Source organism: Vigna unguiculata, chromosome 9, assembly GCF_004118075.2.
Source record: "Vigna unguiculata cultivar IT97K-499-35 chromosome 9, ASM411807v1, whole genome shotgun sequence".
Classification (NCBI taxonomy): domain Eukaryota; kingdom Viridiplantae; phylum Streptophyta; class Magnoliopsida; order Fabales; family Fabaceae; genus Vigna; species Vigna unguiculata.
The window spans coordinates 5,389,898-5,406,203 of record NC_040287.1 but is presented as its reverse complement, the minus strand read 5'-3'; the positions used below and the strand labels follow the sequence as shown (position 1 = coordinate 5,406,203).

General features: G+C 34.5%; 2 protein-coding genes across 3 annotated transcripts; both read right to left on the bottom strand.

The window, feature by feature from the left end:
* Nucleotides 1-6,850: 6,850 nt before the first annotated feature.
* LOC114195916 lies at nucleotides 6,851-7,668 on the bottom strand. The gene has a single exon (XM_028086362.1). The coding sequence runs from the start codon at nucleotides 7,470-7,472 to the stop codon at nucleotides 6,990-6,992; it is 483 nt and encodes a 160-aa protein (XP_027942163.1). The 5' UTR covers nucleotides 7,473-7,668; the 3' UTR covers nucleotides 6,851-6,989.
* Nucleotides 7,669-7,951: 283 nt separating this feature from the next.
* Nucleotides 7,952-15,501, bottom strand: LOC114195914. Of its 2 annotated transcripts, XM_028086361.1 has the most exons (11): nucleotides 15,286-15,501; nucleotides 15,041-15,193; nucleotides 11,681-14,951; nucleotides 11,403-11,581; nucleotides 10,776-10,844; nucleotides 10,531-10,683; nucleotides 10,275-10,438; nucleotides 9,551-9,698; nucleotides 8,851-8,973; nucleotides 8,658-8,745; nucleotides 7,952-8,566 (listed from the first exon to the last, which is right to left on the bottom strand). In XM_028086361.1, the coding sequence occupies exons 3-11, from the start codon at nucleotides 14,823-14,825 to the stop codon at nucleotides 8,349-8,351; spliced, it is 4,287 nt and encodes a 1,428-aa protein (XP_027942162.1). In that variant the 5' UTR covers nucleotides 14,826-14,951; nucleotides 15,041-15,193; nucleotides 15,286-15,501; the 3' UTR covers nucleotides 7,952-8,348. The 2 variants fall into 2 exon arrangements, with proteins under 2 accessions (XP_027942162.1, XP_027942161.1); XM_028086360.1 differs by having other exon boundaries at nucleotides 15,041-15,501.
* Between the last annotated feature and the right edge of the window lie 805 nt (nucleotides 15,502-16,306).

Genomic DNA, 16,306 nt, shown 5'->3' with positions numbered 1-16,306 from the left:
GATCAACCTAAAAGTTATCAAGTATGATCCGATCAAGATAAAAAATTATCAAGTATCATCCAATCAAGATAAAGATGATCATGTATCAACCTAAAGGTGATCAAGTATCATTTGATCAAGATAAAGATGATAAAGTTTCAGTTGATCAATATAAAGATGATCAAGTATCATCCGATTAAGATAAAGATTATCATGTATCATCCGATCAAACTACAATTAAAATGATCATGTATAATCCGATCAATCTATAATTAAGAAGATCATGCATCATTTGATCAAGCTACAATATTGATCATGTATCATCCGATCAAGCTACAATATTGATCATGTATCATCTGATCAAGCTACAATTAAGAGGATTACATATCATTTGGTCAAGCGACATTAGTGTGATTGTGAAACATTTTGAAAAATATGCGATTAAGAGACATTAAGGTAAATATTCAATATCTGATTATAATGTTACATGGATCGCCAATCAGTTGATGTGTATACTCAAAAATGACAATTGTCAAATTTATGTGAAGTAGATATTGGGTCATAAAAGTAAGTGCTAGGAAATAAAATAGAATATAACATAATCGTATGATAAAAGGGATCAAGTCTATATATCATAGTGAATTCAAAAAAAGAAGATAAACGTATCTTAAAGGTTCAAAAAGCATTAAGATATTGAATATCTTAATATTCCTCTTTTTTTACTATTTTTCCATCTACTACAATTTTGAAGAGGCTATGTGGTCATTGGTCTTTTTTCAATCATACTCATAGGCCAAACTCAAAAAATGAAAAGTTCAACTTGTAGATAGGATAAGTAAAAAGGGGGAGATACCTTGAATTCTTTGACTAGGAATCTTGGTAGTTTTTTATTAGAATATATGACTTCAAATTTACGTAGTTAATCATTAAGTAATTAAAAGTGTCGATGAATTATCTAACACTTGATGTGAAAATTTAGAAGATCCACTATCAATTGAAATTTTGCCACACAAAATATATGTTAGAAGGTTAGTCAATTGAAATACTTATTCATGTTTGTTTACATTAAAACTTTCCACTAAGAGACTATATAGAATACCTAGACATATATTAAACCATTTGGATCTTAACATCTCCTTTTCTTTTTCCTTTTTTTGTGGTGAAAAATATTATAGGTTTTAAATTAGTCTAGCAACCATGTAGACATAAAAGCTATTATAACAAGTTATATCAAGATATAGAAAACATTATAAAATATAACAAAGATCATATTATTAGGGTAGACCTCAAACTATTTGCTTGCACAATTCTTATTTACAGGTATAATAACACGAGAAACTATCAAGTTCTTTACTCTATTTTGAAGTACCATAAATGTGTTTAAACTATATGAAAACCCAAAAATAAATTGCCCACATAAATTTTTATCTATAAATACAATTTTCATACACATGCATTTTCAGTAATAACACCCACAAAATTAATTTATATAAAATTTATTATTCATAAATTTATTTATCTTAATTTCATATTTGATCAATATAATTAAATTCTAAAAAATTAAGGGTACACATTGGTAATCTTTTTAAGAATCAAATAAAAAAAATAAAAGCATCAATGTATTTTAAAATTAAATTCATATTTTTATTAAAAAATTATAAAACGTAAACCATTTTAATTAACTTCAACTCAATAAAATTATAAAGTCAAATTAAGAAATCATACTTATTCGTATTTATATATTATTCCATATATGTGTAAATGATTTGATAATTTTTTAATTTCAGTTTATTGATTTTTAAATTAATTTCTTAATTTATTTAATTATTTAAATTGTAATCTTTTTGTTTTATTTAATTTTTATATAAAATTAATAAATAATCGATAACCATTATGAATTTTGTAATTCTTTTTTTATTTTTTTATATTGTTTTGTTTAAAATCATATGTATATTTTTCTGTGAAAATATAAATCAAAATATCTTAACTGAATGCGAATTCTTGTGAGTTGTTTTTATTTAGGCTGCAAATATCTGCCATTTTTAAATTAAATAAATACTTTTTTCAAATATTTTATAAGTTTGATGGAAAATAATCAATTTCCGTATTTAATTGGTCATTATTATAAGGATTAAATAGTATTCGTAATTATCAAAATATGAGTAAGTTTGAACCATTTTTCTGTCTAGTGTAAAATAAAAACTAATTACTTAATTACTTAATTGTTTTTAGTATTTGATTTATTTTAAATTTTCTTTCCCTTTGTCATTCCTAATGTTAAGTGTTTACTGGCATATGGATAACTTTAGAAAGTGAATAACACAAAATTTTAGCATAATAAGAATAGATCACACTAAAAATACTCTTGTATTTATTGATTCATAATGAATATACCAACTTGTCTTTTATCTAGATCGTCAAGAATATGATTATTGTTATGCAATTTTTCGACTTAAAATCTTATGTACTTGATAATGTGATCATGAGAAACTTCGCATGAATATTGATGGGTTATATTTTTTTATATATGATTACTTAATTATGTTACTCATTTATAAAAGTTCAAGAATAGAAGGTTGCATTTCCTTCTTCAACATTTGAGCGGTAAAACTAAAAATAATTCAAATATATTTGATAGACAAAGTATTTCTTATCACACTCTTAATTGATTTTATGATCAATTGATGCACATGTTCTCTTATCTATAAAGTTATATGTTGAATGTTATTTCCAATATTTAAGATTAATTTAAGGAAAATGTTTCTTATTAAATAAATGTTGCTTTCAAACATAGAACACACATCCTGTGATGATAAGTCTGTTTTCGATGAATATAATTTATTATAGTTCATATAACATGGACTATTGTCAATTTTTCTTTTATTATAGTTGATTATAAATTTTTTTATTCATGTGTGTATTATTTTACTTACAAAGTTTTTATTCAATGAAACATGTATAAATGAGATTATTAAAGTATCAACTTATAAGTTAAAGATGATCAAGTATCATCTGATTAAACTAAAGATGATCAAGTATAAGCCAATCAACCTAAAGATGATCAAGTATCATCTGATCAACCTAAAGATTATCAAGTATGATCTGATCAAGATAAAAAATGATAAAAGTATCATCCAGATAAAGATGATCATGTATCAATCTAAAGGTGATCAAGTATCATTTGATCAAGATAAAGATGATAAAGTTTCAACTGGTCAATATAAAGATGATCAAGTATCATCCAATCAAGATAAAGGTTATCATGTATCATCCAATCAAGCTACAATTAAGATGATCATGTATAATCCGGTCAATCTATAATTAAGAACATCATGTATCATTCTCCTTTTCTTTTTCCTTTTTTTTTGAAAAATATTATAGGTTTTAAATTAATCTAGCAACTATGTAGACATCAACATGTATAGCTATTATAACAAGTTATATCAAGATATAGAAAACATTATAAAATATAACAAAGATCATATCATTAGGGTAGACCTCAAACTATTTGCTTGCACAATTCTTATTTACAGGTAAGATATAGAAAACATTATAAAATATAACAAAGATCATATCATTAGGGTAGACCTCAAACTATTTGCTTGCACAATTCTTATATACAGGTATAATAACACGACAAACTATCAAGTTTGGCTCTTTACTCTATTTTAAAGTACCATAAGTATGTTTAAACTATATGGAAACCCAAAAATAAATTTGTATTGCCCACATAAATTTTTATCTATAAATACAATTTTCATACACATGCATTTTCAGTCATAACATCCACAAAATTAATTTATATAAAATTTATTATTCATAAATTTATTTATCTTAATTTCATATTTGATCAATATATTTAAATTCTACAAAAATTAAGGGTACACTATGTGGGAGCTCAAGGGAAAAGCTATCAGTCGGGTCAAGGTCATCTAGGACCGAATGACAGGTGACTCTACGTGGGAGCTAGAGGAGTATATGAGGAAGTCATATCCGCATCTTTTCTGGTAAGTCTTAATTTTTTAGGTCGAAAATTTTTGTTGTTGGGGAGATTGTAAGCCCATTTTTCTGGTCTAAAGTTATTTGGGCCTGGCCTTTTCGTGGGCCCAAGGTCAGCCCATTAGGGGACCTCCAGAAACCCCCCACTCAGCCCCACTCATTCTCATTCTGCCCTTTTTTCCATAAAATTGTTCTCCTCCCTCTCACTGCAGAAACTAGAGAGCTCTGCTAGGACACAATATCTTTCTGTCTCCAAGCTAGCTAAGCCCATTCTACCTCCAAGTAAGTTGAGCTTCAACTTTATTCTTTCTCTTTTCCGGTTCAGATGCTCTAGTTCTGTCTTGGGTCCTCCCTAGAACCTCATTCTCGACTCTGTGTGTGTTTGCTTTCAGCTCCTTAAATTGCTCCAGGCCCTATTGCTCTTCCCATGGGTTACTGTTCTATTTGTTAGCATTTTCCAGGTAAGGGAAGCTAGGTCTCTTCTTCGGGTTTGTGAAGTATGTTGCTTGTTTCTGCTTCTGTTTTATGCATAAAACGATTGGAAAATGCATGTGCTCGTTGAGACTGAACTGTATTGATTGTTGGACTATTTATGGTTTTGTATGTGTGGAATAGTGGGGGAGAACTGATATTTTTGCCCAAGCGAGCTCGTCTCGCTTAGGCGAGAATAGCAAAAACTCACCTAGGTTTCTACTCGAGTACTCTCTCAGGCGAAGGACTTCGTTTTGAGCGACGAACCATCTCGCTCAAGCGATAGGGCGTCGCCTAAGCGAGAACTCACGAAACCTTCCAGGACCCTCTGTTTGTAGTCTCGCCTAAGCGAGAGCCTGTAGCTTGAGCAAGGCAACTTCTCTCGCTTGAGCGAGGGCTCCTAGCTTGAGCAAGGCTAATGCAAGGACGTGCTCTAACGTTGTTCTCTTTTATGTTTGGGTTGTTGGTTGCATGATCGGTTGGATTACGCTTTTTAAAGCATGGAGTATGTGAATATGCATGTGTTATTTGATTTTATGAACTGAAATTGTTATGCTTGGTATGAAATAAGTCATGGATTGGTTGGTTGGTGGTGTTTTGGCATGAGATTTTGATGTTTGAGATAAAAGGTTGTGGTTATGGCATGAGGAACGTGTATCTAGTATGAGATAGACGTAATTCCATGAGTCTCGTGGGGAGATCTTATGGTGGTGTGTAGTGTATATAATTAAGATAAGGATTCAAGTAAGGATTGTATCCCGAAACTCTAAAGAATTAGTTAGTCTCATGTAGAGCAGACTGATTCAAGTGGTGAGAGTAGCGAAAGGCCCTAGTCTTTGGCAGGATAATGGCCTTAAATGTTTGAAGGCTAACCTTGTGTGTGGTAGGGTGAAACCCATTGGCAATAGCTCTGCAGAGCAATAGAGGCCACCACAAGTGCAAGCATCCAGTGAATCTGATCTTATTATATGTATCCGGATAATTGAGTCTTAGAGTCCTGCTTGTTTGTTATAACATGATTGTATGCCTACCTTGTTGCATGCTTGTGAATTGTTTCAAGTATTTGTTGCATGCTTGTGAATTGTTTCAAGTATTTGTTTGCTATAACTTGTTCAGATCATTTTCTTTATACTCTAGCTTACCCTTTCTGTTTGTTTGTGTGTTTTGTGTGTGGCTTTCTCCTTTTGCAATGATCATCAATTTATTGATGGGAGCATATGTGGAAGCCCTAGTAATCACCAGGGTGATGGAAATTCTACAATGTAGATAATCTTGGGTTGGATCTCTTTCCTCCGAGTACTCTTTTAAGGCATTGTTGCCTATGTATTATATTACTCTTTGAGCGAACATTTTGGATAACTGTTAAACTTTTGTTTATGTTTTGTTCATGGCATTGTGGTGTGTCTTAGTTACCTTTCCTAAGTATACTTATGGATGACTGTAATGGTAAATTCTTATATATTGTTCATCTCGTATGCTCTTTTAATATTATAATTATACGATATTTTATTTAGTAGATTTATTCTATTTAAATGAAATATCACAATCGTATTTATATACTATTACATATATGTGTAAATGATTTCATAATTTTTTAATTTCAGTTTATTTATTTGAAAATTAATTTCTTAATTTATTTAATTCTTTAAATTGTAGTCTTTTTTGTTTTTTTAATTTTTATATAAAATTAATAATAATCGATAACCATTATGAATTTTGTATTTTTTTTATTTTTTATTTATTTCTTTTACTTTCAGTATTGGCTAACCAATTCTTTAGTCTTTATTTCTAAATAAACTAATTTAATATATAGTTTATTTTTTTAATTTTAAAATATGATTAAAGATAAAATAAGAATATAAAATATATACGTTGAATAGAAAATTCTTTTATATATTTTAATAACTAATAATTAATAAAAAATTAAATGTTTTACTAACTATTTTATATACTATTTTATTATAATTTTTTCTTTTGATAAAATATTTCAAACACACCTGTTATATAATTTAAAATTATAAAAATTAATAACAAATAATTTTTATGATTATTTTATATACATAAATTATTATTTAAAAAAGTTTAAATAATGTTTCTCTCTATTCCGTATTTTTAAAAGACAAAATACATGCTAACTATTATGCTAATCTGTGTTATTCTTTTAAGCAGTGACATCTCGGATAAGATTTCATGAGGGGCATAGTTTCCATATGGCTTTCTACAACATAACAGAACCATACCTTAAGATTCGTTTGCGTTATTTGTTTGTTTTCAACGTCTTTGATTGGAACATGTTACCTCCTCAATAATAATACATCTCTTCACAACTTTATCTAATCATCTATCTTTACTGTCTCCATCCACATCTTTCCCTTTCATTGAATGGGAGAGTCATGTCCTATTTCTTGTGAAAACATTGTTCGGTTAAAAGGGAAAGGAAAAACAGTTTGAACAAAAAGAATGATCTTTACATAATGAATGATTGATTAAAAACACTAACAAGTTGAGCAATAGAATGTGGAGAAAGAAGCAGGAAGAAATCATTGTTGTTCAGTTTGGCGTCGAACAGAAGGAAAAGGAGCACTAAATCTAGCAGAGAAAGTGGGAGGCATATCATCATCTTCACTCTGAGCCCCACTATTGAAGTTGAGAGCATAGCTGTGTTCATCATACTGAAATCTGTTCTTCTGCTGCTTCCTCCCATACCCGCTTATCTTTCTAATGAATGTTTTCCACTTGGGACCTGCAATCACTTCTGTAAACTCCTTCATATTCCTCAATTTGCAACCCACCCACGAATCACCCCTTTGCTCTACTAAGCCCTTAACTTCTTCACGGCCTCCTCTACACCAACTCAAACCAAAACTCCCAAAGCATCCATACCCACATCCACTCGCCTCCTCTTGCTGCTCGTAAAAATCTTCCTTCTGTTCCACTGCCTCAACCAATGGCCTCCCCTCTGAACCACCCATATTTTCAGAGAATGAACAGTTTGCAAGGGTTGGAGCTTTAATTATGTACATAGCTTCAACACACAGGTCATGATTATAAAGATCGGAGGAGAGAGAAAGAGAGAGGTGCAAAGAAAATGAAGCTACAGTACAGCTGTCTTTAACATCTCCAACTAAAAAATATTAATAAAAAAAGGAAACCATTGTGAAGTTTGGAATCGCCAGGGACGGTTTCACCCGATGATTGGCAATTGGCGTGTCCGTCACTCAAGACACAATAATATAATTAAATACTAGAAAAGGAAAAGTAAATGAAGAATGAAAATGGTAGTATAATATATGAATTCAATTTCATGTGCCCCACACCACACCTAACGGAAAGGATATAGCCGACCCAACGGTAAGCTGTGTCATGCCCAGCTGTTGGTGGCTCCCACGTCCATTCATAGAGTAGTGGTACCAAAGAAATTTAGTTGTCGAGGCATACACTTCACAAATAGTTCGAGAAAAGAAAAGGTACTAGGTCAACACATACAATAACACACCACTAGTAAGGATCATGTAATCACTTAAAATTCTTCCCTTTCTATCAAAATCAAAATAATCACTTCAAAACAGTAACCGTAACAACATTACTGTTAAGTGTTTTTTAACTCTTTACAATGTCCATCTTTACAACCTCTATAAAAAAAAAAAAAAAAAAAAAATCAATATCTTTCTTTTTCTGTTAACTAGTACGACCCATGATATTCACTGAGTTTTGGGTGTAATACAAGAATATGTAGCAGTGCTAAAAGGACCGACAACTATTAACCTTACCTTACCGTCTGTCTGAAAATTGCAAACGTTTTCTATTGTATATATTCAACAAAGGATTGATCCACAGAATCGACGAAAAACACAAATCAGATCCAAAACAGGAATTAAGCACACTGCAGTTGTTGGAAATTATTTCTGCGCTTGACTCAGCGATGAGGCAGGTTGCTGCTGTTGATTTTGTCCTTTAGGAGAAATCTTGGTTGCCATGGAACGTAATCCATTGGCAATCTCAGTGAAAGAAGGTCTTTCTGATGGTTCTGATGACCAGCACATCTCCATTAGCAGTCTCCATTCTGGATCGCAAGATTCTGGTACTGGAGGTCTTAAAGTGTTGTTTACTATACCACCTGAATTATGTTTGAAAAACCAAAATCTCAGTATAACAAAAATCTAGTGAATAAAAGGCTACGTATGGATTCAACATTTGGACTAAACTACCTATAATGGCCCCATAGTGCAAATCAGCATACGGCTCTTCTCCCGTGAGCAGTTCCCACATAACAATACCAAACGAAAACACATCAACCTATAACGATAAATATGAGAAGCGAAACTGTTTATAGCATGACAAAATACGAAGGAAGAATAAAAATAAATCAATGTTTCTAACAAGTTAAAGCACAAAATAAACCTTCTCTGATACAAGACTACTGCTCCCATTCAGTAGTTCTGGGGCCATCCAAGGTAGAGTTCCTCTAACTCCGCCGGATATTAAAGTCTGGCATTTTACTTTGGACAGACCCAAATCACCAACCTGAAATGAAAGTCAGAAGGGCCGATTACTGGGATACAAAAATGTATGAGCCCATTTGTATCGACATTTTTAAGAGGGAATCATCTTTACTTCTAAAATATCACTTCAATAATTTTATGGGTTTGTTTAAGCTTTCGAAGAAGAAAAAAATAATCTATAGGAAACCACTTTATGTTAATTTTGAGTAGTTATGTAAAATATATTTACACCGTCGTTGCATACCATTAAACTCCTCGTAAAAAAAAAGCAAAAAACTACTTTTCCCTCACATAAAACTCTAAAAAATAAATCACTTTTTATGTAATCTTAACAAACAGGCCATGTATTCAAGTGCTCTATGCTATGCGTGGTGCCGTGTGGACCAAGAAAGCACGTAACATTACCTCGTTAAGAAAAATTTTGATAGAAAAAATGTTACAGTGGTGGAGGTAATTATAAATCATTAATAAACCTGGATCCAAGGAAATTGGTCCGCAAATCATTCATTTCCTTATTTACAACATAGTGTATGCATCTCTAGTTTGAATAAATACAGAACAAGATTTCAAATATGACCACAAGAATAAAATATTTCAACCTTGCATATTGGACGGTGTGGATCTCGGAGATTCACGAGCAAGTTGTCACTTTTCAAGTCAAAGTGTACTATATTTTTTCCATGCAAGTACTCCATGCCAAAGGCCACATCCATGGCAATCAACAGCCGCTTGCGCTTGTCAAGATTCCTGATATTATCACATAAATCAAACAATTATGATAGCAACCAGAGGAATAAAGTAGAAAAGAAACTGAACGTTGTTTTAAGATAGCTCACTACAACTTCACAGAAAACCTATCACTAATGAAACAGTAGAAATACTGAAAAATAAAGATAAACATTGACACTCCAACTGAGAGAGTACGAACTCTGCTCAAACCCAAACCTCCCAATACCAAGACACAAACGCCCAAACAACGCCCTGCAACACTGCCCCCCGCCCCACCCCCCCCCCCCTCATTTGGTTAACCTTCTCCTTCTCCATATACTCATGATTCCCAGATTTCAATCCATCACTCTCTCATTGTCACCAGCAAAACCTGGCGGCTCGTTACTAAACACCCTTAACCTGATTTGCTCCTGTCTCCATGGCCCATTCCCCAGTCCATCTATTTACCTCTCCTTCAATAAACATTTACTATGGCCTATCAATTTACTGTTAAGAACACAATTATGCATTGAATCAGAGTAATGGAAATCAATCAACAGATGGTTGTGAGCATGCACCTTGGGACATGCACATATACAAATACATTACAAGTACCTCCCATTCTTCTGCAATGCATTTCTTAGAGAACCATTAACCATATACTCCGTCACTGTTGCCACGGAACCTCCGGGGCCATCAAGCACAACACCATAGAATGCTACCACATTTGGATGATGCAAGTCAGCAAGCTTGATTGCCTCATTCCAAAAGTCTGCTCTCTGTGGATGTATAAATCATGAACAACGTCAGTCAGTTCGTTGGATGGCAAAACCAAAGTGGGAAATAGAACAATTAATGATGAGAAACAGACCAGGCGCTCTTGCTCCGAATGTTTTCCTGCAAAACACCTATCATTAATCCGCTTTATTGCAACATCAGTGCCCCTCCATTTTCCATGATATACAGTCCCAAAGGTCCCAGAACCCAACTCTATCAGCTCTTCAAGGTCACAATTTTTTATAACCTAGTCAAATCGCAAGTTAAGGTTTTAGCTCAGCTTAGTTGGAAAAAATGAAACCATAGAAGAGACAACACATGCAAAAGAAAACATTCAACCTGCAAAGCTCCAACATCTGATACTGGAAAGCCAAAATTTAATTTCTCTGGGAGCTTGCTTTTGAGATCCTGAGAGGAAAATAAATATTTGCATTTATTATTATCATTGTCATTATTATAATGATGATGATAATGATAACAAAAACTATCAATACTACCAATAATAATGAAAGTGAGAAAAAGAACATCCAAATAAGGGCAGCAATGGGAATAGGGTGAGTTTTTCCCTCCTCACATACACCTCCAAAAACCACCCATGAATCCACATCCTTCCCTGACAGTCAGACATGAAAACATTGATACCCAATCTTGTCCCGTTTTGTGTCATCCCGATAAAACTAAAGTCGAAAACTAAACAAGAAAATAAGAAATTTAAGAACATATTGTTACTACAAAGAAATATGTAAGCTTGACTTTACAATTTAACAAATACTATTGTTTTATTATCAAAGTGGGATTGGGTCCATGGCAGGCACCCGATCACAATCAATATCATGATGGGACAAGTACAGGCAGGTACGCTTTTTTTGCCACACCGATTGGAAAGTAGGATGGAGGAGGTAGACAAATATATTATTATTATAAAAACTATTCCTACAATACCAAGGAGTGTGCGAGAAATGTCACCTGAATTTTATCTTTATGCTGTATATCTATTAGATTATTTTGAACATCTCCATCGCCAACGTCCTCATGATGGGACACATCTTTGGCATTCAAATCAAGATTTGAAGAAGTGCTCGAGTGCAGAACGGAAGCAGCTAAACCTTCAGCAACGGCTTGAAGTTGTCGGTCTTCTGATGAGACTTCAATGAAGAAACCAAAACACAATGACTATGTGTCAAAAGGTTAAAATTAGATATGATAAATATAAACTCATTTAAGGTGTGAACAAGTCTACATACTCTTGGCGGCAGGTCGAGCTTCTTCCAAAGTTAAATTCTGTTTGAGTGTCTGATAGAGGTCATTGTCTATTTGAGCTTCTAAATTTTGTTCCCCGTTGAAGCCAAGATTCTCACCAAGTTGATCCTTATTTGAATAGGTTTCTTTCTTCAATGCAACTTTGTTAGGTCTCGGAGGTGGAAAGTATGAACTGTGTATATTCCATAGATCCTGATTGCTAAAAAGTGAGTTTGAAGAATCCTTCACCTCTCCAAATCTAGCAGATGGAGGAACTGAAGATAAAACTGCATCCTCCCTGAGATGGTTTCCACTCTTTGGCTGAGGATTTGATCCAGGTATGCCCCAAACAGAGGGTTGTATAACCTCATTATATTCCACTGGCCTGGAATTATTCCCATATGAAATTTCCACTGTAGAACTAGGAAGCATATCCATCATATTAATTTGATCAGCATCAGTGATCAAATTTGACTTCCCAAGGTTGTTATCTAGAGGCACCCCTTTCTTCTCTGCAACATGTTGAGTGCCGTAATCAAATTTATCATTATTTAGAAAATTTTCAGGATTACCTATTTTCAGGTTGTCTATTCTTCCATCAATAGGTTTGAGAAGATCTTGTGCTATCCAATTCTCCATGGCATCTGCTTTTGAAGTAGTGCTAGGAAGTTCATTTGTATATTCTATTGGACATTCTTTAACCATACAATCAGAATTTTCAACAGATGTGCCAACAACTAAAGGTATATCATTACTAACAGGTTTATTCACAAGAGAATCCTCTTTAGACCTGCTTTCAAGTGGCACCATATGCTGGCGGGTGATATCATCTCGATAAGAATACGGTGCTGTTCCCATCAGCCCATCACTTGGCAACTGTCTTTCTCCTGTTCTTACAACTGTTTCCTGGTTAACTGCATTCCTGGAATGATCAGACCTGTCCAGCTTTTGTATAAAAGCTGTCTCACCTTCAAGCTCCAAAGAAAGACCAGTTGTGTCTGTACAAGCTGCTCCAGCAGGAGTATCTAATTTGCTAAGGACATTGGGTCTGGTCACAACTGCTTGTTCAACACTGTCTTCCTTCATTGGTGCAGACACCAAAACCATATTTGTTGCTTGAGCCCTAGAATTGTCCTCCGTAGGGAGACTATAGAAACTTGGGATTGAATCAGAAATTGGACCAGCACAGCTATTTCGCTGATCCTGAACCACAGGATCTGAATGTGCATGAGGCAGCTTTTTCTGACACATATAACAGTCCTCCACTCGTTGGAGTTTCTCAGGGATCATCATTGGTTGTTGAGGTACGAATGCATCAGAAAAGATCACATGCTCTGCTGAAGGAACCTGAACCCAACGATAATTACCACCAAAAGGGACTTGAACCTGAAATGTTTTGTAACTTTGTTCAGCAGGAACCTGGTGAATCCTTAGCCCTGAAGCATTTTCATCAATATAATGGTCCAAACGGTTTTGCTGAGGTTGCATGAATGGTTGTGGTTGAATAACACTAGGTCTTAAACCAGCATGAGAAAATGGCTGAGTCATGGTCATTTGCACTGCAGGGATTACCTGATGGGACCCAAAACGAGAAGTATTGTCATGAAATTGATGTTGGGAGTAGATGGAGCCAGGCTTACCCAGAAGTTGAGGATTCAGGAATCCCATATGGGGAGGCAGCTGGACATAATCTGCATGGTTCATAACCTCCTGGCGATGATCAACAGAAGTTTGCAAAGGTGCAGATGGTGGAATTTCCAAACCAGATTGTTGCAACCCAAATTGAGGCTGAGAAAAAGTAACAGGTACAGACTTTTCTAACTCAACCTCATTCTGGAGAGGTGGAATGTGAGTTGGACCAGAATTACTTACAGGAATGCCCATTGGAACCGCAGAGGCCTCTGTGTAAGATGTACCAGGCTCAGGAACCACAGAATTTGAAGTACCATCATGAGAAGCAACCACGATCCCCTCAGGTGATAAAGAACTGGGCATAGGTACAGGTACCCCACTGACATCCCCTTGAGCAGCATTCAAGCTATCAAGAGCATCTATCCCGCTAAAATCAGAATTCTGTGTAGATACTGCGCTTGTATAACTCGCTTTCCTGGTTAGTTTGCCACCAATCCCATCAGCAATTCCATTCACAGCTTCAACATATTTCAGTCCACCATCATGCAAATTTACAAACTGTGCTACACCAGAAGGATCAAGTTCTGAAGCAGAAAGAAGAAAGACCCTTAACTTGGGAGAACCGTCAGGAGACCTCTCAATCAACCTCTCATACTCCTCCATCATATTCTCCAGATCATCAGGGCAGGAAACCGAAACCAATGCATCCAGATCCTCGTCAGGGAGCTGATATTTGATAACCCCATTCTGCCCAAATGTACTAACCATCTTCTGCACCAAATCGTTAAAACTCACATCTCTCTTAACACTTATGATCCTTGTCTGCCCTCCGACATATCTCAACATCCCATCACTGGGCCTAGGCAAAATCTTCCCACCATAACTGCACATCAACTTCATTTTCCGCCCTGAAATCGAATCATCCCCACCCTCCTCATTCGTCTGATCTGTCCGCTGGCTTGAAGGTGTATTGGAAATGGAACCAACCCCAACACCACAAACATGATCACCAGAATTGCTAATGACTCTGTTGTTCCCCGGAACAGCATTATTATTGTTATTATTACTATTATTAACATCATTATTATTAATACTATCCAAGCCATTACCCGATGCAACCCAGTTACCCCCCAAATTCATAGGAAACCCATGGCTAGCAGCCACAAAACTACTCGAAACATCAACAGCATTGCCACCAACAGCACCAACCCTATTGGGAAAACTAGGAGCGTGAACAAACCCAACAGCAGGATTCACAGAGGGATTATGATTATGAATTGGCACAGCGGGACGCACACACCACGTGGCAGCACCACCGCCACCTCCCGAAGTCACATTCCCATACCCCATTCCAACCAAGCCAGCATCAGAGACAGACGCAGGATAGAAAATCGGCACCGCGCCAGGAACCGCCGTAGACACCGGCAAAACGAGAGACTCTTCCGCCACACTACGCGCTACTGAATTCAGTGGCCGCACAACATCGCCGCCAGGAACAGAGGTTTGCTCAAACGCCATAACTACTGAAAACTCAAAATCACAAAGAAAACCGCCGATCAATAAAAGAAGCACGCAAATCGAAGACAAAAACCTGTGAATTAGAGAGGCAATAATGGATTGGCGCTTAGAGCTCGATGTCAAATCCTGAAAACAAAAACACACGCAGTTTAAAACCCTAGTCAAATAGACACACAACAAAAAACACATTAAATTGAAAGAGAAAGAGAGAATACCAAATTTTAAGCGGTGCAGTGTGAGAGTGAGAAGAGAGAGAATAGAAGAGATAAACAAAAACACCGCGGAAGTCGGTGTAGTTTCGAATGCGCCAGAGGACAAAACAAATCGCGTCTTCCCGAAAGAATTGAGGGGTTTCGGAGGACTTTTCACTGTAATTGTAGTCTTCACTCAGTTACTCTCTGTGTTGCTTTTTTGTTATTATTTAAATGAGAAGACAAAAACCATTCGGTTAGAAACTAACAAGCACAGTGGCAGAGCGTGCGGTGGCATGCAAAACGCGTGCAGTTACATTTTTGCCGGGAAAGTGAGAAAGTGTGGGAAACGGCGGTGGAGAAGAGAAGCAAAGAAGGAAAGAAGAATGGAGAGAGAGAGAGAGGGAGAGAGAGTGGGGGCACGTGGAGTGGACCGCTTCATGCAGAGTCTAATGAATTTGGGGAGAAGAAAATGATTTATGGTGACATGTTTGCATCTACCCAAGAGAGTGTTGATGGGGCCTCGTGTCTCTCCCCCACCAAATCTCACACCACACCAACTATTCTCTCTCTTTATTTTATTCTTTTTTTCATTATCATTTCATTTCTATTTTTTAAATCATTTTTAGCCATGTTACAGTTTAGACAACTTTTAGTTCTCTATATATATTTATTTTTTATTTTGAGTATTCGATCATTACTTTTAAATTAAATATCTAATCAATTATAAAATATTAGTTTCAGTTTCAAAAAAAAAGTTTTACTTACATTTTTTATTAATATTTTTTTTGTTTTTCTTTATTATTTAATGACATGTATTATCATTGCATATATTATTTTTATTATTTTTTATTATTTTAAATTATATCAAGTACATTTTAATTTAATCAACATAAAAATATTTAATTTTATTAGATATTTAATTCTGAATAAGAAAACAGTTAGGTACTTAAGATAAAAATAAATATGTATTAAAACTGTAAACTATTTAAGCCAAATATTGATATATATTTATGACAATCATAAAGGTAAATTATTTCTATCTAATAAAATAAAATCTTCACAATTAAAAAATTATTAGTTTGGCAACCAACAATATTCACTATGTTACTGAGCGCACTGGTCCCAATTATATATGGAAAATAATTTTTTAACAAATATTTGATTGGCAAATTATCAAATAGAGTAACTTTTTTATTTTTTAATGGAAGTTAAGATAATAAAATAATTAAACTTTATAGTTTTTTATCAGTTATTTGTCAAAGTTTAGTTTGTAAAAAAACTTTATCA